This window comes from Miniopterus schreibersii (genome assembly GCF_964146895.1).
Source record: "Miniopterus schreibersii genome assembly, chromosome: 2".
Classification (NCBI taxonomy): Eukaryota; Metazoa; Chordata; class Mammalia; order Chiroptera; family Miniopteridae; genus Miniopterus; species Miniopterus schreibersii.
The window spans coordinates 18,610,687-18,638,390 of record NC_138102.1 but is presented as its reverse complement, the minus strand read 5'-3'; the positions used below and the strand labels follow the sequence as shown (position 1 = coordinate 18,638,390).

The window sequence follows — 27,704 nt, the reverse complement described above, 5'->3', positions numbered from 1 at the left end:
TTTCAAATATTTGAAGACAAATATCAAGTCCCTCTGAGTTTAATTATATTGAAAATGGGGGCAAAATAGGAAAGAAAGAAAAGGAAGGGAATTGGTACTTGTCAGTGATGGATGGAGCCTCACACACTGAAACAGACTTTTTTTTTACCCCGACCCCCGGGCTCACCATTTTATAGTAACTATAAAAAAAACAATTCTCAAGTTCAGGATTGGCAATTGCTTAGATTTAGACAAGAGAGGAGATAGTAGGAGAGGCCATGCAACTTCTATCTTCCCCTAGTGGCTTCAGATGTTGAGTTACTGATGTTGGTGGCAAAGAAGGGAAACAGACCTGAAAATTCTTGGGGTAACAGAAAGAAAAAACACACAAAACCCAACAGTAATGACTTGGAAAGTTGTTGAGAGGTGACGCACATTTAGTATTATCAAGAAAAATTTGTCAAAGGCTTGAACTTGGACAAAAGTAAGTACTGGGTGTCTTTTCAGAGAAGTGTTGAGTGTTGTTTAATGACCTGGGGATTATTTGATCCCATAGGGGTGTGCTCCTTGGACTGACCTCTTTTGACTTAATTACGTTACAGATCCTTAGGGGGAGAAGTTAAACTATAGAAAACTGGAAGCAATGCACATGATTTTTAGCCATAGCCATGCAAGTGAATTTTCTCCAGAGACAATTGAGTTCTACAAGATAATCACAAATATTACCTTTTTATTGCACTATAGGGTATTCATTCATTGGTTATTCCAAAATTTGTCAATATCCTATTGGGTGTCTATTATTACCCTATAAGATTCTTAGTCTCAGAGAAGCAAATGTAGAGCTCAGAGGCTGGATAAACAAACCTTGCTACGCCACTTTACTGCCACCAGCCCAACTCCTTTGTCTTGTTAGTTCTTCACATATTTATTATTTCTTGGTTTGAAAGGTATAAAAGCTTCTAGCTCTGGTCACTCCTTTGAGTGTTCATTCTCTCGTGAAGGCTCCAATGTACACGTAAACATTCAATGAAATGTGTATGCTTTTCTCTGGTTAATCTGTTTTATGTCACGTTAATTCTTAGGCCCAGCCAGAGACCCAAAGAGGGTAGGGGTAAATTTTTCCTCCCCTACAAATCAACCTGTGAATGTTTTCTTCTTTTTGCTTTTACTAAAATCCCGGCTCTTCTTTAAAGAATCTACTTCCTCTGAGCCCCTTTTAGGTGGTTTCTGTTTCTACTCCTATACTTTCTATACCACTAGAGATGGCTGGAAGTCCTCTTTCATTCTCATGGCCATTTCCAGACCCTTTCTCTCTTTCTCTAATATTTTCCATTTTTGATGCTCATATTTTGAGATGATACCAGCCACTGTCTTTCCTGGTTGCAATAATCTACAGATGCCTAAATCAATTCCTGTTGTTCACTGACAAGTTAGCTTCTGGCTCACTGTCATTCTACACAACATATTCCTGCTTTAATTTTGGAGAATTCAACATACATATAGATGATTCTCTACCTCCTTGCTTTCTCAGTTCCTTCAATTTTGACTCTCCAATGATTTCATCTTTCACCCTACCTCAGCTATTTACTGTGACCTATCAATATCTTATAGACCAGTGGTTCTCAACAGTGGGTGCTCTCCACAGGGTATTTGGGAATGTCTGGAAAAGTTTTTGATTGCAATGTTTGGTCGGTGCATTGGCATTTAGTGGGTATAGGTCAGGGATATTGCTAAGCATCCTGGAGAACACAGGACAGCCCCTCACAATGAAGAATTATCCATCCCCAAATATCAATAGTGCCAAGGCTGAGAAGGCCTCATTGAGACCTTCTTGTTTACAAGAAGTCTCCATTTCTCCCCATAATCTCCATTTCAAGAATCTCACATTCTAACCTTCTTAAAACATCTCTCCTTTATAGTAAAGTTCCTCAAAAGAACCAGTTATACTTGCTGTTTCCCATTTCTCTTCCCAGTTTTTTCTTGAACCTACTTTAAATAGGCTTTCCCCCACCATATTCCATCTGATGACACTATTTAAAAATACAACCCACCTCACACCCCTGGAACCCCATACCTCTTTCCCGTGTCTGACTTACTCTACATTTCACCGATTTAGTCTTCACCTTTTGTCTCCTCTCAGAAGAATGAAATCTCAGTGACAGCAGGGTATTTAGTTTTTTTCACTGGTCTACTTCTGTTGCCTAGTATAGTGCTTCCCCCATAGTAGACGGTCAATAAATATTATTTCTTAATAAACTAACAGCTGGGAAAACAAGGAAGCCAATATAAAGCACAATCAAACAGTAAGCTGCTTGTTTGTTTTGCCGAGAATGTAAAGGACAGCAACAAGAAATGATTGTTTGGGACCATAAAAGCCAGAAGAGAAGTGTTAACTCTTCTTTCAGTGATAACAAAAGGGTAGTTGACTTTAGCATTCTATATAATTTTTCACTTACGACAAGAATACACTGATATTGATGACCTTTCTCCAAGTGTTTGGATCGTTAGAGACACAATGCTGGGAGAAAAGACCACCTCTGTTTTCCTGGGTGTCCTAGCCACATTATTCAACCTAGAGGCCAGGGGAGGTGCAGGAGCAAGTATAGGTCACTTAAAATTTTTACATGCACATCTAACAATTAATTTGGCTTAACACTATGAATTTCTGATTTTTTATTTACCATTGACAGTCACTGTGTAGATTTCTTTCTGTTAAAGTCTCTGCATAGGACTTTTAGAATATAAAGTGGTGTGGGGTTTTTGTTTTTTCACACACAATATTTCTTTTGATCCCTGCCATAGCCACATATAGGTAGTGGGACAGAATACTCATGATGATGATTTAACAGATGTGCAAACTGAGACTCAAAAAGTAAAATTGTCTGAGACCCCACATAGGCCTGAGAGCTAAGATTAGAACCTTCTTCAGTCAGTGACTCTTCACCTACTCTGGGCTTTTTGCATTTAACTGCACAGCATCTTATCCATGGCTGGACACCCAACACTCACGTGTTTGAAGGGAAGGATACATCGAATTTTTCTCTGAGCTTAGAGAGAGCAAGGTTATTTGTTACAAGTCATTTCATTATTTGTAAAAGTGCATCCAGCTTTTAAAAGTAGACTTTATAAGGTTGGGCAAATATTTAGAGCTCATTTTTATCAGTTTTAAGGGTGCATTTATAAATAGTTATAGAAGAAGACGGTTCAATCAAGCAATCTCAAGCAAGAATTAAAACACTGGAATGGTTGCCATGGACTTACCGTATGTTTAGAGAGAAGAAATCCTGCACAGGGTCAAGAAATGCATTGATGAGAAAAAAGAAGTTGGAGAAAATTTGGACTAAATTAATTTAGGACAGAGGACCCAGTATATCTCTTATACATCCTTAGAGAAGTGAATCCCCAAACATGAACTGTGAGGCGTTATTGCAGGCTCATTAAATAGGAGTTAGTTGGTGATAAATATTTGAAAAATGTTGCAGACAATAGCCTTAGCTGAGTGATTAAAAATGCTCATTAGCATAACTTCTCTTTTCTTCAGATTCCCTGTTTACAAAATGTGAGTAATAACAGTACTGACTTCACTTGGTTGCTAGGGAACTAAATGAGTAAATCAATGTAATGTACCCAGCACATTGAAAGTACAGTCCCCCGCTCCCCTTATCCACAGTTTTGCTATCTGTCATTTCACTTCCCTCAGTTTGTTACTGCTGTCAACCTCAGTCTGAAAATATAAAATGAAAAATTCTAAAGAAGCAATTCATAAGTTTTAAATTACACGACATTCTGAGTAGAATGACAGCATTTTTCTCTTCCCCCCAGGATGTGAATCATCTCTTTGTCCAGGTTCTCCATGCTGTCTGGATGTACCCTTCTTAGTTATCAGATCCACCCTAGGAATCACAGTGCTTGTGTTCAAGTAAGCCTCCTTTTACTTAAAAACACCACCTTCACATGACTCTTATTATAGTATATTGTTATACTTGTTCTATATTATTATTATTGTTGTTCATCTCTTACTGTGCCTAATTTATCAATTAAACTTTATCATATGTCTGTATGTATAAGAAAAAACCGGGTTACAAGGTTTGGTATGATCCATGGTTTCAGGCATCCACTGGGGTCTTTGAACATAGCCCTTAGGAATAAGGAAGGACTACTGTGTTCAAAAAGTGTTGACTATTATGTACAAGCCTTTGAGAGGTCTTACAATAAAGAAATCTCTGTAAATGTGATTACTTGACTTTTTCCAAACATGGCTAACCATAGGGTCAGTACCTAGTAGCATAGCATAGACGTTTAGAAAGTGTTATGTAGAAGATCCAGTGGATTATATGGACTACATGTGATGGACTAAAAGTAATATGGCAGCCTCTGCTAAATAAAATGCTTTTAATATCTTTATCAATGCAAATCTTCCTGTTTGAATTCTCTTCTTTTGCTTTGCTTTTTTGTTTTTTTAAAATACGTCTTTATTGATTTCAGAGAGAGGAAGGGGGAGAGATAGAAACATTAATGATGAGAGAGTCATTGATCGGCTGTCTCCTGCACACCCGCTACTGGGGATCGAGCCCACAACTCAGGCATGTGCCCTGACTCAGGCATGTGCCCCGAACTGTGATCTCCTGGATCATAGGTTGATGTTAAACTGCTAAGCTACAACCTGCCAGGCCCTCCTTTGTTTTCATCTGGCAAATTCTTACTCATTTCAGATGGGGATTGAAACCATAATCCACATTCTCCACCCCTTCCTTGATCCATAGCCTTTGTACTGTGATTTTGTAGCAATTCCCATCAAGAGGTTCTATTTTCCTGGCTAATCTTTTATGTGTTTATTTACTTTATTACTCAATTTATTGGGGTGACATTGGTTCTCAAAACCATACATGTTTCAAGTGTACAACTCAATAAAACACCATCTGAATGCATTGTGCATGATCTTGTGTGTGATGTTGGCCACTAGAATATCACAGAAATGATGGTGTTTCAAGACTAGGCTTCAGGAGTCTCTGCACACTTCTCTTCCTCTACCTGTTCCGTGAGAACATATCCAGCTTGACCTATTGAATCATGAGACATGTGAAGCAGAGCTTAGTCAGTCCTGCTGTCCCAGCCAAAACCCCAGACATGTGAGGAGCCTAGTCTGGAGAAGCCTGTCCAGCTAACCTCTGGGCTGACTGCAGATCCATGAGTAAGCTCATCTGGGATCACCTAAGCCAGGCTCAGATCTGGAGGACCTCCCAGCTGACCCAGAAAATTTTAAGGTTAATAAATGGTTATATTAAGCTACAAATTAAAGGGTTTGTTACAAAGTGTTATTAAAGAAATAGTTTATATATATATATATACTTAAAATACATCACCTTTAAATCTTATCCCAATGGCAATTTGTCCATGTAATTTTCCTCACACAACACAACCTGGTTTCAATGCTCCTTCTTATACATGCCCCAACAGTGATCAAACCCACAACCTAGATATGTGTCCTGACCCGAAATTGAATCCACAAACTTTTTGGTGCTTGGGATGACGCTCCAACCAACTGAGCCACCTGGCTGGGCTCCTTTTGAATTTTCTCTAAATAATGTGTGCTCACCTCTTTCATAGCACTTGGTTGATGGAATAATAATCTCTTGAAGGTATGATCATTTTTTGATAATCTTGAAGGTTGAGTCCATGCCTTTTATTTTTGAATGCCTGGCTTGTAGCAGAGGGTCTGGCCCATAGTAGGTGATAGTGCCCAGGTAACTTCTTTAATGTTTAATTTGTGCACACTCATGTTTTTAAGGCTCTTGTGTCATCTCTAAAAAGCAGAAATTGGGCCATCTTATTGATGTACTATCTACTCTATGCAAGGTCACTGAAAGAAAAAATGTTTTTGTCCTAGTGGCAGATACTCTTTAAATATGTATTTGTAGCATCATCTGCCTCCAGTTTTTTCTCTGTTAAAATCATTCTATGTAAATGAATATATGGGACCATATTAGAGTAACTTTTTAAAGCTTACTGCATTAAGCATTAACCTTTATATTTGAAAACAAATTTCATTTCACTTATTTCAAGGGTAGTAAGATGTGCTTTTTTTTCCTCTTAAATAAATTTCAGGTATCAGAAAGATACTAAAGTTGAGTATATTTTGAGTACTCTTTACACTTTACTATGTTTGTATAATGAACACTCTAGGATGTCTCCAGAACCAGAACTAGCCAGAGACAGTAGAGCTATGTTTATTCATTTCAGTCAAATGACACATAATGTTTGGTCAATGATGGGCCACTACTTCAATGGTTCCATAAGATTTTAATGGAGCTGAAAATTCCTATTGCTTAGTGATGTCATAGCTGTCATAATGTCTTAGCACAATTCATTACTCATGCGTTTGTGGTGACACTGGTGTAAACAAACCTATTGCACTGCCAGCCATCTAATTATGTACAACATGATACTTGGTAATAAATGATTAAGTTACTGGCTTATGTATTTACTAAACTATACTTTTTATTGTTATTTTAGAGTGTATTCTTATAAAAAAATAAGTTTGCTGTGAAACAACAGTATGCCTTGTTAGGCCTGCAGCAGCCTCATACATCATTTTCCACATCTCTTAATTGTATCTTTTCTGCTTGTGCTTGATTTAGTCTTGTGTTATTTTGTACAGGTACATGCTGTTCAGGCTCGCAGCCCAGGAGCAGTAGGCAATGCCTTAGGGCCTGTGTGTGCAGTAGGCTAATACCATTCAGGTTTGTGTAAGTGCACTCTGTGATGTTCACAAAACAAAACTGCCCAGGGACACATTTCTCAGTGCTGTCTTCATGGTTAGGCAGAACAAGACTGTATACTATTTCTTGAACATTTATTTTGTGCCCAGTGAGCTTGATATGATTATCTCCTTTTAAAGATAAAGAGTTTCTTGGCTAAAGTCATGTATCCAGAGAGTGGCAGACTCAGGATTACTACCCCAGCATATGTTGATCCAATACATTTTGTTAACTACTTTGCATACTAGCTCTCTAAAATAAGACAAAAGCTTATTTTAGAGAGGTAGTTGTTTGCTTAGTACCATAATGTGCTAAGGGCTTCACTTTTTTTTTTTTTTACTTCACCTTTAGACTTTTTAAATAATCTAAAATTCTCTTATCATCCCTGTATTATAGATGACATAGAAATGTCAAGGATTTTGCTTGATATCAAATGTTAAATGGTAGTCAGGCTTTAGATCCAGACTGTTACCATGTAGTAAATGCTAAATAAATATATATTTTTAAATAAGTAACCCCTATCAGAATAAGTTTGATCAAATTCTAACAAATGTTGTTATATAGAACAAACATAAATTAGCTCAAAGTAGCTTAATCCACTCAGTATTAGTTCCTAACAAGATAGAATATTTTTTAACAAAACTTTAAAAAAATTATTTTGAACTGTTTGTTACAGGTTCAGGTTGAACTGAGAAGTTTTTATCTGGATGAACTAGTTATGTAGCTGGATCTTTATGTCAGTCACAGCATTTTTCTAGTTAAAATCTATTCTGACCAACTCAAATTCAATATAGTTGCTCTAACCAAATTATTCTGAATTTTTGGCTTGGTTATGCCTAGTCATGGTGATTTATCTAGTTTGGTTAATGAGACCCAATTCTCATTTTACCAGTAACTTTAAAATATGTTTTAATCAGCTTTAAAGTACTGCTTAACTTAAAGTGGTCAGAAGTAACAGTTGGAACCGCTCACAGCCACTTTGGATATTCATACCCATTCTTACTACTTCCATATGATGATCCAACAAAAAGAATTAACATAGTCAAAAAGGTGTGGGAAATGTTGCATATACTCCCCCACCACCTTAGAGATTCATCATATACAGAAGATTCATCATACAAATAAAAGGTTTCAGAAATTTAGAGTAGAGAATGGTGTTTCATTTTCTATAGATTTCCAAGCTTGATTTGAAAAGAAAAAAACCCTGTTATTTTTCTATGGAAACGGTATTTTAAGTAAACAGATTTTGGAAAATACTGGTTTAAAGCAATTTTTAACCTTTGAATTTATTACCACTAGATTGAATAGATCAGAATCCATCCTTGAGCAGATCATATTGTTTAAACTGGCTCTAGCCAGCTCTCCATAGTTATCATTGAATTCTTGGGAGCTTCCAGCATTTAAAAACCGTTTCAGACAGATTGAATCAGTCAAGATGTATCTGAAGTATACAACACTATACTTATTTTAACATTTGCCCATGGAGAGGCAGAAAGTTGTTTATGCAGTCTGTAAAAATAACCCAAGCGTTTTGAGGAATAAAATGAATGGTTATCTTAGTTATGGTTTGGCTAGAATTATCTCAGAGTACATAAAATTGTCCCAAGAGAGTCGTGTATATGTGTTTTGGGGTGAGGTGGGAATGTAACAAGGTGGGAATCTCATTTTTGCTCCCATAGTCTCATAGTGTCCCCTTCTTGAGGCCAGAAAGAGGAATTACGTCCAATATGTTAACAGGTGTTTGGAAAATGTCCCTGAAGTAGAGGGCATTCCAGCTCCTGCCAGGATGTGGCAGGAGGTATGTAGAGAGGGGTCCTCACTGGGATTTCAGAGTTCCACTCATGGAGCATCCTAAAATGTCAATAAAAGACTCTTTATTCATAAATAACTGATAAGCAGTAATTTACGTCTGTACATTTATCTTGAAAAGTCTGTAACCATCCAGTTTTTTTTTTTTTTGCAAACTACAGAAAACATCCAAACCGTCCATTTTGTTCAATACAATATAACACAGCTGTTTGGCATTACCAAATATATATGTATATATATTTATAGATATGTACATGTGCTGAAAAAGAAGCCAGTGCAGCCTTTTCTAAGAAGTCCATCCAAGTATTTACTGTACAACATTCAGAATTTACATTGATAATACAAGGCACAAAAAGTGTGGTATGAAGCCAAGGCCATGCTTTATTCAAACTCTCTCCTCTGGCTTGCTCATTCCTTCAGCCTCATGTCAAATTAAGTATTCAGTTTTGTGGTTTGTTTCTTTTTGTTTCTCTGAACACATCAAATAAAAGTTGAGAGTGGTATGGGGTTGAGATATGAATCACTTGAAAGAACCCCCCACCTCCCGCCCATGCACCTTCCCCAAGTAACAGAACGAAATAAAATCTGTTTTGAAATTCTTCCATACAGAAATGGAGGTAAATAATTACTCATATTTTTTGAGTTTGGGTCAAAAAAATATGCCGATTTTCCTCTAATTGCTTATATTTGCAGTGGGTTTGGGTGGACACTTACTGGATTGCATGTACCAATTAGAATCAATTAAGAAGATTGGGAAACTTTAAGTCAGTTTTTATTCTAATTTATAAAAGGAGAAAATTGCTTTCCTGACCAGAAAGTTCCCACAGACTGAGTTTATCCCACCTTCTTACAGAGAAGTTTTGAATGGGAGCGGCTCACAAAGCCTAGGATGGGCCTTGGAGAGAGTTCAGATTGAGATGAGGCTCAGATTGAAGCCCCCTGGTAAGGGCTGATCTCCCTTCAGCATCACCCTAACTCCCTAAGGGGGGGGGGAGATATTAGTTATTCGAGTTATTTCTGATTGTAATGTCTGTATTTCAGTATGGGCTCCTAAGGCATGATATTCTGCTTACAAGCTCCCTCAAATATCATCTTTCTTTTTCATGATTCAACAGAACCACAGTTAAATCTCTACCTACTGTATCAAATATCAAGAGAATTGTATAATCAGTTCAATTTTGGAATTTGTATGCAGATATTGTGTGAAATAGTGAAATACTTTTTGGGGTTAGCAAAGCTTGAGGGAAAAGGACATTTTCATTACAATCATGCCTTTTGTAAGAGTATTTAACATACATTTGCATTCATGCAAAGAATCACGTTATCAAATTTAGTGATAACATTTTATAATTCAAGGCTATAACTTTTTTTGAGGGAAAAAATATACCCCCTGCCAAACTCAATATTAGGGCTGAGGGGGATAATTTTAAGCTTAGGGCTAAACATGGAGCTTACTGCCTTTCTTTATCTTTGGGTTCAGATGAAGGGTGGGCTCTAGGACATGAAGTTTATGTTACTGTCTTAGGCCCACCTCATGAGGACATTCCAAATCCATGGTCTTCACAGCAAAAGGAAAAAGCAAAGTAGCTGCTTCAAAAACCACAATTATTCTATGTGAGTTAAATTTCCTACTTCAGATCACAGCACTACACACTAGTGACTAACGGCCAGGTCTGATTTCCATCCCCTTTTGTCTTTTGAAAAAATACAGCATACAAATTGCCATTTTGATTTTTGTGGATGACCCTGGAGTGGGGATGTGAAGAGTCCATGGTAGACACTGGCTCTCCTAGAACTGTTTTTGCAAAAAACACCACATGCTGTCGATACAGCCAAACAGCTTTATAACTGCAGCTTTTGAAAGAGTTTGGAAAGTAAAAACACAAAATATGCAACACGTCTAAGATTAGCAACATTTTCACTTTGTGACATTTGACAAAATACATTTTTGCTTGTAGTTCAGGAAAATTCTATGCAGACAAAATAGTGGAAACTGTGGAAACGAAGGTCATTCAGCTTTTGGCTAAAGCATCAATATTCAAATACAGAGCTATGGCAACTAACACCCAAGGGCTAATAAAATTTTGTCACTATCTGTCAGACAACATGTTGTTATCCCATTTGCTATGAATGGTACCTCTGGTCCAGTCAATGGGAGTGACTAAGGATTCAGAACTTTGCAATGTTTCATGAGGAAAATGAATGAAAATCGCCACACAATGGGCCAGAGAAACACATGTCTCAGCTCCTTCATGGTTCCTGTGGCCTTCACAGATCTGGAACAAAGACTTCTGAGAGAACGTCACCTTCAACACATCTGATAGCTATAGTAGTCAACACCTTCACAGAGGGACTAAGAAATTTAAGAGAAAAGTGGGAAAAGGAAAGACAAAAGCACATCAAAAGATTTTATGACACTTGGAAATTCACAGGTCCATTTGCCAGAAGTTTGGCAAGTGGGGGATACCACCCAAAACCCATGGTACCATTATAATGGTCTACCTTTGCTTATCAATCCTGATGCTGAGAATTTCTCTTAGGGAAAATAGCTGCAATAAATCCAGAACTTTTAATCCAAAAAGAACCCAGTTTTAGTCATCTGACTTAATGTCCCCTCTCAAAGTCAACTGAAAAAAAAAAAAGGGGGACCATGGCAAAAGATAACACTTGCAGTTGAAGATAAAAAGACTAAAAAAGAGAGAAAAGTCCTGCTCTAAAAAAGAGAACTGTGTCAATCCCTATTCATGTCTTACAAAAAGGCCAATAAAGTTTTTGTGAGAGTACATCTGAATTTTACGAGACTTTCTGCATTGGTAAATGAAGTTTGCATTTAAATCCATAGAGTGAGCTTCCTTTTGGCTTAAAGGATTTTAGTGTAAACTGCGAAGACTGCACAAGCAATGCTCTAAAAATTGTAAATTAACTTTATGTTGCTGCAGTCTGGCGCAGCTGGGAAGTGTAGTGGCATGATTTTAAGTCAAGTTTAACGCATGATTATTAGACTTAAATACCTCTGAGGGCCGAAAGACTTGGCATAAAGTGGGCTATTTTGTAGAAATGTTAAGTAGCCTACCAAGTATTAAAGAACACTTTTAATTTCGTGGCTCATTTTGCATCAGGACAGGAAGGCTTCTAAAGCAAGTGCTTGATCTGACAACTAAATCTCTTTCAAGAGGGGCATTTGTGTTGACCTGCAAATATTAAAGTAGCACAAGGGTTTGGGTCACAGTGAGTAACCACACTTGGTCAGTTCAGTCCATCTGTTCCACGATTCTATGCCCCCCTGCCACAGCCCACACACACTTTGGTTTGTAAATCTCACAAGCCTGGGTTCTTTTCGGAATTCTCTTGTAAAATAGGATTCAAACAATCCTGATGTGCCACGGCCACAGAATTTCCCGCACTTCTGTGAAAGTCCTATGTGGGATCCTAGCAGAATTAAGTAAGAGAAATGTGAAGAGGGAGTGAAATGCGCTTAAATATAGATTTGACCCTTGGGCTGAAATCAGAGGAGAATCATGTTAAATTGCTTCCTTTTTTACTCAATATGATATGATGATGAAGTGTATTTATAAGACCCAGAGCCAAAAAAGAAAAGATAGAAGAAAAAGAAAAATCCAAGGGAGAAATTCCAGACATTCAGGGATTGATAATAACCTCTTAAAACAAACTAAGAAACATTAAAATTTTTCATCTGTTTTTTTAAAATAAAAAACATTTATCGAAAATCTTAAAAGGATCTGTGTGGATTCACAGAATAGATGAAACAATTAGAAGGCGGATTAGAAGGGAGAGGAAAAAGGGTAGGGTGGTTTAAAACAAAAATCCTCCAAGAGGGATACTAACATCATCTTCATAATGTGTTTTCTATGAATTATTCAACAGTTAATGCGGCTTCCTTCTGCATACCACCCACGCCACTGAACCTCAAGTTTACTTTGGGTGGCTGACCATCTATTTCCACTTCTTTCTCTTTCAGAAACCTACCAGGGATGTCAAGTGGTGTACACTTTCCTGCTTTCTCTCTGTTCCCTAGAAGGAATAAACAAGTCGAGCACACTAGCAAAAGGATGTTTTTGTGATGTAGATATGGCGTTTTGAAAATATGCTTGACAGTTCTAAGAGGATTTGTCTGTTCTATATAATATGCCTTTGGTTCCTGAGAAAAGCAAGATGCTTTTGAATTTTATATAGCAGAGGCTTCTATCAAATATAGGGGACCATACCCTATACCACACATTAGTTAGAGAAAATGGCCAACACCTCCAAGGGTTCTTCAATGCCTTACCCATGGTATCATAAATTCATCCTATCTTTAGGTCTTTTTCACTTAGGCGGAGATTCACAACATTTTTTTTAAAACATGGGATCTACAAAAACATTGTTTAAAAAAATGGATCATATCCCCAATGCCAGGCACTCCCCACCTCCCCCATTTCCTGACTATTTTTATTTTATTCTTATGTAGCCAGCCTCTAAGTAGCTGATCAGCCTTGTGGTTAATCTAGGTCCTTGACTTTGGTTGTCCTGATTGTGGACAGCTAATTAAAACATCCACCAGAAGATGAGCAGGAGCAGAGCTCTCCATCTGCAGTCTACCCTGACATCTTGTCAGAAATGATGAAATAGGATGAATGATGGAGTAAAGTGTGCAGATGGGGGTCATGATTATCTGTGGATTTCAATTTTCCACAGTATCATTGCCTCTTATTTAAAACATAAAGCAGCATGTTAATGGTGCTATAGAGAAAGCATACTTGGTGAGGTCAAGTTATCAGAGCTTGAAGGCTCCCTGAACAATGCACATGATTTCTAGGACATTGCAGTAGAGGTCTATTTACTCAGATATCATTTAGAGCAAAGACTATCTGCTAATTTCCCAAGAGGCAAAAGGAGGGGGACCTGTAGCCTATGGAGAGATTTGGTGATAACATAGTACCAGAAGGATAGAAAATTTCAAGAACCTGGATTCATAAGTACAGTAAAACCCCCCTCATTCCTTTAAAACAACAATGTTGGGGAAGTGGATAACCACCCACATCCTAGAATTATTTGAGGCCTATGGCATCTGCAGTTCATGTGTCCTTGGGTCTAATTTGGCCTCTCTTGTCTCCAAATCCATGTAATAAGCTGTGTGCTAATAGCACTCTGCAATTTGACTGGCTTAGCTGGGAATAGAGATGGTCCCGCTTTGTTGAGTTAGAAGAAACAAGTTTCCATATTGAAAAGTCTATGCTGCTTGAAACCTCTCCTCTACTATCATGGGCAAGGAAGGGGAGTGTGGGTAGATGTGTCCTTGAAGAAAACGAAGGTGGGGTATACGGCAAGAACTCGTTTCCAGTCTATCTGACCTCTGGATCTTGTTTCCATTAAGTGGCTAGGATAGATAAGGAATTGGTTGGTGCTGGTGTGATGTACTCAGGTTCTAAATTCTAAATGCCCTCCTTGACGTTGCTCAAGTCACACAAACGGGTTGGTAACCCTGTTTCACTTCTAAAAGCCAGTTGTATAATGCTTGCCGACATCACAGATGCCAGTTGGTAGAAATCTCTTGACAATCTGGTACCAGAATCAGCTGGCCCTTTGGGACACATCACTAAAAACCTGTTTCAAAACGTGCACTAGTCGTTCTCTGCCTCCCCAGCTTTATTGCAACTCATCTTTTACGAGTTACTTCAACCTAGTTACCTCCTCACTTTTATCCTTGCCACCTTAAATCTGAGAAGTTCATCGAGTGTTAACCCACTTGTGGATTCAGAGGAGACAGGAGAGCCCTCTTTTTTTAAGAGAGCTTATAATTTTCCCTATTAACAGAGTTTACCTAGATTAAATTCAGTTTCTTCAACCAGGGATTCTCACTGGTTATAAGTGAAGGCTGAATTCCCCAAATGCCAGTGGGCAGAAAGCTGCCTCTTCCTCCCATTTAAAGCAAGTGTCCCGAAGCTGGCCATCCCTCTGTCTCTCGAGAGGAAGTGGACTAGAGTCCGTTCTGCCTGCTGTAGCTGAAGTCGGCTTCATCAAGCTGGGATTCCGTAATGTTTGAGAGTTTCGTGTGTGTCCTCCCAATCTCTTCAAGGGCACAGGCCAGGGAGTCAAGGTCACCATCGTGCTGATGACGCGCTTCCCACAGGTTCAAAATGACAGCAGATGGGCTACTTTGTGTAGCAAAGTAAGATAAGTTCCTACACAGAGAGAGTTAAATAAAAAGAATAACAGAACAGGAATGAAAACAGAGATAAAGAAACAAATAAAATCCACTCCAAGAAAATTAAAAATGAATTGTAGTAACAGGTATTGTTATAACAGAAGTACAAAGTCCTTGAGGCAGGTCTGGGGGAGTCTAGTCTATCCCAGCACTCAGCTGAAATCACTTTGGAATGTCCCCAGCGACCTTGTAACCCAGTCCCCTCTCGGTCCTCATCTTCCTTGAGTTCTCTGTGTGTGTTGCTCCCTGATGAACCCACTTGAAAATTTCTGTTTCATTAGCTTATGTGATGATGTCACTCATTCCTATATTTTCAAAACACCTGACCCCTCTCTATCACTCCCTTGGTAACCAGACCGGCTATCAAGTTTTTATCTTCAGTGTCTTCTTCTTGCCTGCTCAGTAAGCTCATATACTAAGTGGATTAGTTATCACTCTAAGTGGACAGTGTGTAGGGCTGCACCTCCAGTCTTACAGGTTGTGAGCCACTTACAGATGTCTAAGTGGCCTTGGAATTTCCCCAATTAGATCTCTCCTCATCCTCAAACTTAACACATCAGAAATTTATATGTCTATATCTATGTATCTATCTATGTATCTATCTATCATCTATCTATCATCTATCTATCTATCTATCATCTATCTATCTATCTATCTATCATCTATCTATCTATCTATCTATCTATCTATCTATCTATCTATCTATCTATCTATCATCTATCTATCTATCTATCATCTATCTATCTATCATCATCTATCTATCATCATCTATCATCATCATCTGTCATCATCATCTATCTGTCACCTATCTATCATCATCTCCATGCCTCCAAACTGGCTCCCATTCTGACTATAACAAGTATGCCAGTAATTACAGCAATCATTTCAATTGCTTACACGAGGACATTTACTTTTGAGTCTTCTCTTTGTTGTTTCTTTCTTTCTGACATACTCATCAGCTTCACCTTTCTCCATTCATAGTACTTATATTTAATTTATGCTCTATCATTTTATGACTTGGATCACAACAAAAGCCTCATAGCTCTTTATGCCTCCAAACTCTAATATAACCTGCATTCTATTTCTTCAGTTATTAGGTATCTACTCTACTCGCTTTCAGTGTCTCCCCTCAACCTAGCTCAGACAATATGTATGTATTTTTACTCAGCATTCTGTTGTCCTTTCAGCCATTAATCTGACTTAGGTAATACTTGGCTTCTTGCTTTCATTGACTAGGAATGCCCACTTTCTCTCTTTACCTCTGTTTATCAAGATCCTACACTCTTATAACCTGGTTCAGTTTTCATCTCCTCTTTGCTCAGCGATTTATTTCTTCTCTGCACTCTTTGTCTGCTTGTGCTTAAATTTTCATGTGAGTAAAATGCTTATATATTTCATGTACATGAGCTTGGCTTTTCCAGTGTGATTACAGACAACTTAAGGGGAAGGATCATAGCTAATAATCTTCTGATTCTGCAATAGCACTTATCATAATACTGTGACAGGCTTTTATTCAATATCCATCGACTGAGTAATTCATTGGCATGAACTTTTTTTATCAGATGATATGGGATCTTCAGTGAAAACAAATGGTAACCTTTTGGATAATAACACTGCTATAGTGGAGACTAAGGCAACACAAAGTATTAAAGGTCATGGTTTTTCATAGGTACATTTTACAGCAGGGATAGAAATGTCACCTCTGGTAAAATTCTGATGACTTGAAAAGAATTGAGTCAACCAAGAATTGCCGATATTGAGGATGGCACTACTTTTTATCACTACACTCAGCATATAATCACAAAGTAAGTAGACTCACATAGTGAAGAGAAGACAAGCTTTTAAGGGCACATTACCATTCATAAGCAACACACAGTACTTTTGAGTAAATCAAATGCTGTTTTATTCAAAGATCTTAAGGGGCTGCTTGATTGCCAAATAGCAGAAATCTCAGGGTACTATATATACTTTCCACTATATCTGAATCTTTAACTGAGGAAGGGAGAAGGGCAGCTTAGAAATATTCTCTTGTTTCTTTTTATCTTTCCTTCTTTCCTTCTCTACTGTCACCCCTCAATCCCTACCCCAATGGCCCTAGAATCAACTATTATGATTCATTTTTACACTAATATATATAGCAAAGCAACCTCACTTAGGTAGTTGAAGGGATTCTAGTCTCTCTTACTTAAGAACATTGTTTTGAATATTGTCACTTCTTCCTGGTCATGTGGACATGTTTGTGGGAAAAGCTGTTATATCACCAGGTCTAGAAATAAACTGACACACCCCAACCAATTTAGGTAGCATGTACGAACTGGAGGAATAGCTGAGAAAGAGGCCCACTGAGAGAGCAGGTGTGGGTGGACTCTGGGTGGGCTGTGCAACAATCTCTTTCCACGTAATTTATGAGAATAATGACCATGGGACCTACATTTGTTCCTCTCCATCGCCATTTCAAAAAGAAAAATAATGCCCACAAGTATGACAATAAAAGCAGCACAGATTTGTCACTTTACTGAGAGTTTATATTTCATATTTATTGTTTAACAACAATGGACTAGAGTCCTATGGGAGTGACTTTCAGATTTCTTGTGATCCTTGTAACCTCAGTTGTACTTCATTCTATAGCAAGGGGTGAGAAATAAGGGGCCTCATGTGGTCTCTACAGCAACTCAACTCTGCCATGGTAGTGTGAAAGCAGCCATGGGCACTACATAAGTGAAGAGCAAGGCTGTGTTCCAATAAAACTTTATTTAGAGACACTAAAATGTGAAGGCCATATCGTTTTCACATGTCACACAATATTACTCTTCTTTGATTTTTTTTTCCTGAGCATTTAAAAAATGTAAAACGATTCTAGCTTCCAGGCTATGGAAAGCAGATGGTGGGCCAGATCTGGCCTGACAGCTATCGTGCTGATCCCTGTCCCCACACTGTATTAAAACCCAGCCTAGCTTTTCAGAGGTCGCAGCTATTTGAGAGAAGATTAGACTAAACATTTCTTGTGCCATATTTGGAAAGAAGCACCTACAGGACCAAGGTTGTGAATCCCAGAGCTGCATGTCCTGCCTCAAGCACTCTGACAGTTTTATCCTCAGTACCTGCTCCAGATCTTTGACATTTCAAGACATGCGAGGAAGACCTGGGCATAAAAACACAGTAAGAAAACTTTAGGAGAGGCCTACGGAATATGGTGGAGGTTGTAATGAATCTTTGTCCCAACACAACATTAAAAAAAAATCCTAAGGCCATGGGGTGGGTGGGAAGGGGTTATAAATACACTTCCTAGGGGAGGAGCGGAGTGTAGAGTGACTCCTGTCAGCCAGCTGGTTCTGAAAAGTCCTGCAAATGTCCTGATTTGTAGAAAAAGCACCCATGTCTAAAGGCAGCTAAATGATCAAAAATGACAGAAATATAACACTCATTTGGCACAGGCTGCTGAACATATTGGAGCAAGTGAAATGTGCTCCCCAAAGCATGTTTCAGATTTATTCTCTGAATTTCTATAAGGGACACTTGTTCGGCATAGCACACACAAATCTCGTATTCCACTTAATTTTAGTAGATACATATAGGAGCATATCAGCCTGATTAAAATGATTCAATTAATTTTGTGATAAACAGATACTCTATTAAACTACAGTTACCTATCTATGCCAGAATAATTAATATATAAAGGACCCTAAAATTCTAATGCAAGAGGCTAGTCCTCAGACATCTGAATCATTTTATTGCTTGCTTGTGTGCAAATGCATTAAGATTTTTTGAAAGTTGGTATATCATACATTCATTTGGTCATCTTCCTGCCACCCCTTTAAAATTATTCTGACCCCAATCTGTGTGACCCATTTCGCTTCATAATTATGCTGGTGCATTTGGACACCAGCAAATAAATGCATACGCAATTCAGGGAACATTGCTAATGCTAGAAAAGAGAATTCATACCAATAGTTGATTTAAGAAATTTCCTGAATATCTGTGATATGTATTTTTTGAAATGCAATAACATTTAACAAAAACAGTAGTCCTGAAATTCACATGAGTGCCTTTAAGTAAAACTTATTATTTTCTTTCTCTTTGAAAAATGTTTAAAGAAGTGAATGCTTGTTCTCATCTTAGATGCTTCAAATTATTCTGTTTTATGCACCGAAGTTTGGGGAGCCTTTTATCAGAGCCTTTTCAAATTCTGATCTACTGAGGTAATTTTGAAAAATAATATTTTTTGTGTGTGGCATCATAAAGATGCTGTATGCTATGCAGATAAGATTATCTAGTCTGTAAATTATAGGAATTTACTTTAGAATCATTCCGTGTCTTCAGTTCAATTCATTTGTCCTAAGCCCTATGGACTCAGTGACTTTATCTTTTCTTTGGAACCCTCACTGAAAGAGTACAGATAAACTGTGAAAGGCACGTGCTAAGACAGCTTAATAGATCTATATCCATCTAAGTTCACTGAGTAGTAATGGTTTGTTAGGTTTGATTTTGTTTGTTAGCCTACGTGAGTTCTGTTCACTTGGGTTCCTGGGGGTTTGTTTCATTACCATGATTAATTCCATCTGTCTGAGACTTCCCCATGCCTCATCCCTGATCCCCAGGTAAAATCCTATGCTTTATGTGGAAACTGGGGCAGAACTGGGAACATAAATCTACTCTAGAAATTTCGCTAGCGAGAGACAGGCCAACTTATAACGGTGTGTGTGGGTCACAAACTGAATTTTTACATAGAATCTCAGTTTTCAAAATACAGCTTCAAAGGAATGATCATGTTAAATGAATCATGGAAATTGGGTTAGATTTGAGGATTTTGGGAAATAGTTACAGCGCCTTCTGTTTTCTTCTTTGGGTACAAACAGGAGGGGAGGCTTGAAGGGACTATGATAAATACTATATAAGGTCTTCATATACTCTTGTAACACAGGGATAATTTTATGAAAATTCCACAGGTGTCCATGCAGTGTGAAGTCAGAGATTCCACCCTTTCTTTAGTACTTGAAAGCTGCCATTCAAATGCAGTATCTTAGGGAATGGTAACATCTACACCCTCCATCAGTTAACAGAGGTCAGGTAACAGTAATGGAGGAAGGCAGGGGCCTGAGCCTCTAGCTCAGCCCTTGGGGAAATGCACTGACGAGCTGCAAGGGCACACTGCATTCTAGCTGGATTTTTGCCTGAATTCCAGATAACAAAGCTTTTATTTTAGTTACTCAGAACCATATTACCAGGGGGCCAATATACCTCTTCACAAGCTGTGAGCTCTTCTTGTGACTGAGAATGACTTTCCTACTGAAATACAGAAGGGGGCCACATTTGAGCTGCAGCATCCCATTCTTCGCATTGAAGATACCTCACACCAGGGACCCGCCATACTTGCATTCAGAATGTATAATCTCACCCAACACTTTCAAGTAGAAGGGAGCACTTGCACCTGTAACATGAGGGCAGCAAGTCTGTTTATATTCTACAAACTATTGCCATGTATATTAAGACCACTTTTTTTTTAACATTAAAAAGTATATTTAAAAATATCTTTTCTGAGTAGGCTGGCAGTATAAAAAGTGAAAACAAAGCTTAGCTGCCTATAATAAATTTGGAAGCATCACTATAAGAATAGTGATAATCCTACTGTATAGTACCAAATAGGGAATTGAAACATAGCCATAATGAAAAAACCTTAATATCCTTGCTATCATCTTAATTGTCTCATTTAATGAAAGCCTCTTATGTGACCAAAACCAATCCTCCATATGGTTTTTTAAATGCAAATAGAAAAGAAAAAACACCATTTATTTTTGTACAGTAGTAACTGGCCACCCCATAAGCATTTGGCCCATTCATCAAGCTTTCATCCACAAACATCAGCCTCACTCGGCACCCAACAAACAACAAAGCAGCTTTCAGGGTAAAGCCAGTCAGTGGTGCGTTTTTTCAAAAATAAGCACAAAATGTGCACCATGATGCAACTGGTGCCTGTTGCTCCCTGATGCCTTCAAATGAAAGAAAGCTGGGGTGGAGAACCCAAAAGGAAAGGATACAGGCCACTGAAAACATGCTGAGCTCCATTCTGTTTTGCCCTGAGAGTGCTGCCTTAATTCTCTTACACCAATAAATTCGGCAATAAGTGTCCGTTCCTAGTTTTGCCTTTTGCCCATTCCACTGTCTGGTTCTTGAAAGGGAATGGCAAGTGTCTTCCTTCTTTGGAAGATGCATTAATAGCCCTGGAGCCTTCGGGACAGCCTGTGAGTTGCCAGACTAGAACAAGCCCAATTGCAGACCCTGTTTTTAGCTCTCCAGTTTCATTCCTGACAGGTAAGTATGTTAATTTCTTATATTTGGAAATGAAGGGCATCGAAAACTACCAAGTCAAATCTCTACTTTTCTTTGAATTGGGGTATATCATGGAAATATAGGTCTAATTTAAATTGATTGTCCATTTCAATAATCTTGAGACATTTTCAAGCATCCCGAGGGGGATGCAGAAGGACCACCACTTGTTCCAAGAAGAAACACCACTGTGTTAATCCTGAATGGGGAAGGGCGAAATATTTATACTTTTCCCTTTGCAAAACACTCAATATTTGTTTGAATAAAACCTCACGAGTGGTTAAAAAGAAATAGTTAATCACTTAAAGGATACTCTAATGAGTTAGGTATAATCATTCCTATAATTTCATTTTCTCAAATTATGAAAAGGTCCTATTCAGACACCCTGACATTGTCCAGCTTTTCAGTGCTGCTTGAGACAGCACTGTGAATGGGGGTTATTTAGATTTTAAAGGGGGCTTGGCATTTCCATCTTTTCTGAAAATATGTAGCTCAGAGGAGGAAAACTTATTCTTTCAAAGATCAGGACAAATTCACCCCTTGCCTAGAAGGTATGCAGTGTCCCTTGTCACCACCGCCCTGGGGTTTACAGTGGGAAGATGACTTTGGCTTTGAGAGAAACATAAAGAGCTACTTTTCTATAGTGCCTTAAGGACGGACACCTGCCACTTACAGCTTGGTCGTAGGCAAGCTTGTCCCAGGGCTGTCTGTTTGCAGCCCTACATTAGTGGGGAGTTTCATGAGTCATTGACTTTGGTGGAATGAAGCCCGAACACTCACCGCTTTGCTGTGCTGGGGCCCTCTGGCTTCCCTGTATGGGCTCTTTAAATTTTAGACCCTGCCTAAGTCCACTGGGCCTGAACCTGAAAATCTGATTCGAGCTCTCATCATAGTTTGCCTCCAAGGACCTATGTAATGCTATCCCCCTAGGTACTGATTCCCTTGAAAGGAGTCATGAAGATTGTTTTTTAGAAATGGCAGCCTCACGTCCATTTTTATATTTAAACATTAGAGCGTCTTTTCTAGTCTCCAGCCTGCAGAACCAAGAGAGCTTAATTTGGTGGAATCATCCTAAACCCCAAAACACAGGAATGAAAAGATTCAGTGTGGGGGCTGCTGGAGTCACCCTCCCCAGTGGTCTCCCTATGAAGCAGGTGTTCTGCATACAATTTCTCATCTCTCTCTCCTCCCTCCTTTCTTCACCTCGTAAGAAAGCAGGAGCTGGGACTGTTCCACTTCTAGTGAATTCCCAGCAGCTAGTCAGAGAGACTAATAAGCTGCCTCGTGACCTTCCTCTGTCCTTTCCCACTGCCCTCCGGCCACTTCACTGTTCCTGTGTGTCCAATTAAGAGGGTGGACAGAGGGAATGAAAGGATGTGACCTTAGGGCGAGAAGATTGGGCTTCTCATTAGAGGTCCCGCTAAAAGATTTGGTGGAAAAACCAGTTGCACTGTGCATCGGCCGTGAGGTTTGAAGTCTGTCCTCTGTCCATGGTTCCTTCACCATCACCCGTGAGCACTACCATCTGAAACGCACTTGAACTACTCCAACCAGTGGACCAATAGGAAATATGTCTCTTTGGGAGCGCTTACAAATTTTCAAATAAGTATGCTATTACTGAAAAAATGATTAATAAGATGCAGTTTATCCGCTCTTTTCCATTTTGAAATTCTTTCTTTCATTTCGGCTGCTTCCCCTCTACTCTTCCTCCCGTATCTTAGGCACTTTATCCAGCATCTGTTCCCATAGCAACTTGGTCAAGCTGGCTATGTTCACAGGGTTTCTGGAATATGAAAATCATGAGGCCGTAAAAAGGATGATTTAAGGGTATCAGGGACTATCTATGACCCGAGAGAAAAGCCAGGATTCTCCACAACGTAAGCTATGGAACCCGCTTTCTTTTGAGACCAACTTTCCAAATCGATGCTCCTTATACCTATTCTATTTATTAGAAGGCAAATTTTTAAGCTCAAGTATACTATCCAGTGAAAAAGTGCATGTCGCCCTAGCCAGCTTGGCTCAGTGGTTAGAGCTTCGGCCTGCAGACTGAGGGCCCCAGATTCAATTCCGGCCAAGGGCACGTGTACCTCATACATCTCTCACATCGATCTTTCTTTCTCTTTCTCTCTCTCCCCCCCTTCCCCTCTGAAAAGCAATGGAAAAAAAAAATATTGAGTGAGGGTTAAAAAAAAGTTCATGCCATTCATTTAAGAACAATTCATAGCATTTCCCCTAATATGATATATTCAAATGTAATTGAAAAGGAAAGCATCATAAAAATACCAAGTGCTATGGAAGTTGAGAGATGCGAGAACACTTCTGGCTGAAGCAGTCTCCAATGTTATTTATTTTGTTTAGTCTTCAGCAATGCTGCCCACCACCTACTCCTGTGCACTCAGTTCTTCATTTCTCAGCCGTTATCCCCGTACCCATCGCCTGTGGCCCAGAGCACTGAAACGGAGCATTACTGCAGCTGAGTTTAAAGAAAGAATGTGCAGTCTCAGCTTTGATGTGCGGCAAGTATGGACTCTCAGTGATAGAGTTTGCTCACAGAATCTGTAACTGCAACTGTTACTGATGATGCTCTTTGCTGGGCTGTGGAGCTTATGTAGCGTGATCCATATGCCAGGCGAGTTGCAAAGCCACCTGTGTCGCCGCCTTACAGCACCCGCCACTGACACTTCTCACATTCTCACCAATTGCTAAACGAAGGCTTTAACTTCATATTCCATCTCCTTTCTCTCCTATTCAGCTCTAAGTAGAAACTTGTTTGGCAAAAAGGCAGATTATCATCAGTGACATTTGCATTTACCAAAAAGAGGGTAAGAGAACATTTTCTCTGGCATGTAAATAAAACAAATGTTTCCCTCGGCTTCCTTTGCAAACTCTTCCTTCACGATTTGAGGGCTGTTGCTTCACTAGCTTTCTAACATTTTTGGAAATTAATAAAAGAGGGGAAGAGTCAGGTAAATGCGTTGTCACAAAATCAAGGTCGGTGAATTCTCTGAATAGAAAGAATGACTATGTGATCTGGGATCATCTTTCTCTTGTGATCCCACAGTTGATGAAATCTCAAGCTACAGAAAGCTTTCTTACCCAAATATACGGGCATGCTGATGGTTAGATATCTGTGTTTTCACACACGCTGATGATCAGTTCTGTATTATCTCATTTATAACCATAAGGGAGCAAGACCAGTGATTTGGGACAAATTACATCGGGAAATCCCCTTCATCTCTGTCACATGTTTCTTCCCATGTAGAAGATATATTTTTGGTTCACTGACGAAAACATAAAAGGAACCAAAAGTTTCTGCAAAATGAGAATGAGCTAACATGGTGCGAGAGGATTTTTTAGCAGTTTTCTCCCATTCTGCTTCTCTGAATGTCTTGGCGGCCCTCTCTGCTGGAAACACAGCAGCCTGCAGAAGACCCTACCCTGTGCTTCCCCTCCCAAGAGGCCTGGATGCAGAGAGGGGTGAAGAAGCCGTAGCTCCTTGTGTAACCCTGACTGAAGCAATAAGATCCTGTGGAAGTTTTAGTGAGTAAGAGCGGGCTCACTTAAATGAGGGGCCAGTAAACTATGCACTACAGGCCAGATAGGGGTCCTTGCTTGTTTTTAAAATATAGTTTATTGGTGCACATTCATGCCTAGCTGCTCCGGCTAATACACACTACAGAAGCAGAGCTAAATTTTGCTGAGTAGTTGCAACAGATCCCATGTAGTCTCAACTATTTACTATGTGGTTCTTTCATAGAAAAAGGTTGCTAAGCCCCAGTTTACATCATTTTTGCTCCATTATTCGACTACTTTTGAAGAGTTAAGTTAGAGAATAAAAGGGAGGGTAGGAAATGCCATTCACTGATGTTGAATATGTTAATTAAATGAGATTGAAAGATACAAGTGCATTATGTAGATTCATGCCAATCCAAATTGCTATATTAATTGTGAAAATATTAAAGGGAATAACTAACATTTATTGGAAATCGACATTTTCTGGGGACTATGTTAGAAACTTTCCAAAAAGTAGGTCATTTGAATTTCTTAGGTCAAGGAAATGAAGTCTTTCCTGGAGAAGGGACCTTAGGGAAAACCAGAAGCAAGCGAACAGACAGACACACCAAGTACTCCTATTTCATGACCCCGGTCACTGGAGGGGGCAGTGTGCTCCTGCGTAGCCATTTACTGCTCATTAGAGCCCAGAGACCAAAGGACCTGAGCCTCAGTCTCCTGGGTTGAGATGCATTTTCCCTGCTGTGCACCGTCAGAACCTGACGACTCTGGAGGCACTCACTGTCATTCTCTTACGTATACTATGAATGGACAATAAAACAGAACAAGGCAGGAACATGCACACCTGGACGGTTTGTGAAAATTACTTTCTTATAAATGATGAATGAAAAATCATAAACTCTAAAAGCCAGAATGGATTAGAAAGTTAATGCAGTCCGAACTCTATGAACTGCATTTGTAGAAAAGAAACACGGATGATAAGTGATGTGTCTAGGCACACAGTATTGGTCATAGAACCAGGAGGGCCCTGCAGATTTTTCAAGTCCCTGCCCAATGTTCTTTTTTTTCCAAAACATGTTTTTATTGATTTTTACAGAGAGGGAGGAAGGGAGAGGGAGATAGAGAGATAGAAACATCGTTGAGAGAGAAACATCATCAATCATCTGCCTCCTGCACAACCCCAACTGGGGATCAAGCCTGCAACTTGTGGCATGTGCCCTTCCTGCCTAGGAATCAACTGGTGATCTCTTGGTTCCTGGGTCAATGCTCAACAGCTGAGCCACACGGGCCAGGCCCAGTGTTCTTTTTAAACTAAATTCTGTTTTCTGGGTAAGTTTTTCATTCGTGTCCCTAAGCCGATCGGAAAGCGAACTTGCCTTAGTCATGGTGTTCATGTTATAAACGAGACATCTTATCCTGTTTCAAAGTCGCTGGGAAATATTCACATTATTATTTTTTTCCTGTACACTCATTCATTTTGGTATTCTTTCATTTTCAATATATCCCCTTTCAAGAATGTATCTGTTCTTTTTGGGCCTGCTGTCTCTGTAAATGTGTTTTCTCTTGCGGCAATGCCTCCTCTCTTGGTTTTCCTCTGTGAGCCCGACTGCTTTCTAGCTGGGCCCGTCCTTCTTGAATTCTGGACCCCACTCGGAACAGAGAACAGCACTCTAGTCTTTCTTGGCAGACACCTACCCTCCCTTTCAGAGAAGAAAGGGTCAGGTAGCCTGTCTGTGAAAATAAAGAACAAAAAATGGAAATAACAGAGCAAGCCAAACAGTAAGAAAATAAGGTTTTGCCTCAAGAGGAAAAAAAGTAATACCAAAGAAAAGGGAAATAAAATGGTTCTGGGAAACTTGTTGTTTCTTCTATCCACTCTGGGGCCTGTGAAGTGGATTAGGGAGAGAGGAGACATTATTGGCGAGTGCCTTCCCCTTGATTCATCAAGGGGAGCCCAAACTGCCCGCCCATCGCTAGAGCTCTGGCAGCATCGCCCTGCAGTTTCTCATCTAATGTAACAAAGCCCATTATAAATCTTTCTTTTCTACTGTCAACTCAACTACAGTGTTTGCTCAGTAATGAGCAGTGCCCGTTTAAGCAGCAGATTCATTCACAGTGCTTGGGCAAACTTTTGCTTTTCTAATGCCCTCTGCCTTCAGATCTGAGAGTTACCATCCTCAGGCTTCCTTTTTTATCTGGAGGTACCCACTTCTGCAGGCTGAGCTTGTCCCCGTTAAGGGTTAAATGATGCTTAAGGTTAGCGAATGGTGGGGAGCAGATTGGAGGAACTTGCCTCTTCATTTCTGTATCTGTCTCGGGACTGTGCTGGGTCCCTCGTGAGCACCCAGGTGACATAGTCTCACTCTCCCATTTGTGTGGCCCAGTTAGCAAACACAGAGATGGGCCCAGGACCAAAGTAGGGCTTTTCCATAATGTCCCCAATGGCAGTGTCATATTCTTGTTCTTTTCCCATTTACTCAGCTGGACCTCACATGAAATAGGGTCAGAGGAATATCAGAGCCTGGAAAGCACAAGAATACACCCAACCCGCTTCATTTACCAAAGCTGCTCGAGTAAAACCTTCTTTCAGAAGTTGTCCCCAGTTACCTGTTGATGCTGTTTTTCTGTGCTAACATCTGCCAGTCCTTGCCTTTGGCATTGGGGGTGTCAAATGTAGCACAGATCCGCTGTCTGATGGAGTAGGGGATTTTGAAGGCTCTGGGGCCAGTCTGTGCAGGGAAAGTGCTGTCCTCCTGTGCAAAGAAAGTGATGGTTTCTCTTTCACTCTGAAACAAAATAGGAAAAGCACGATCAGATCCAAGTGGAAGCACACCTGCTCAACACTTTCATTTTTTAAGAAAATCTATGTTAGCTCACATGCACAAAATGCTTGCCTATTGTGATGAGGCTCTATAAAATATATTGACAAGCTCCCCTCTCTTCTAAAGTACTAAATAACTTCTCAGTAGCCTAGTGAATCATGTACTGGAGATTAATAACAGCCTCTTCCACTCAGGGGAGTCACAGTGATCAGCTTCCTACATCTGAGGATTTATCAGGTGAGAGCAGAGTTAGACATGTGCATGTGCATTTTTTTTAGGGGGGGGGGGGTTGAG

The 27,704-nt window shown here is 39.4% G+C and overlaps 1 protein-coding gene across 10 annotated transcripts in view; it reads right to left on the bottom strand.

Annotated features, from left to right (window-relative positions):
* UNC5D (unc-5 netrin receptor D) overlaps window positions 1-27,704 on the bottom strand; it is a 680,073-nt gene that overhangs the window by 204,660 nt on the left and 447,709 nt on the right. For 8 of the 10 annotated variants that reach the window (XM_081125672.1, XM_081125676.1, XM_081125675.1 and 5 more), the window contains 2 exons: window positions 27,196-27,374; window positions 8,590-14,728 (listed from right to left, as the gene is read on the bottom strand). In XM_081125672.1, the coding sequence (XP_080981798.1) occupies window positions 14,524-14,728; window positions 27,196-27,374 (384 nt within the window). In that variant the 3' untranslated portion in view covers window positions 8,590-14,523. Of the gene's footprint in view, window positions 1-8,589; window positions 14,729-27,195; window positions 27,375-27,704 lie in introns of those variants that run through there. The other 2 variants (XR_013998001.1, XM_081125678.1) reach the window with 1 other exon arrangement.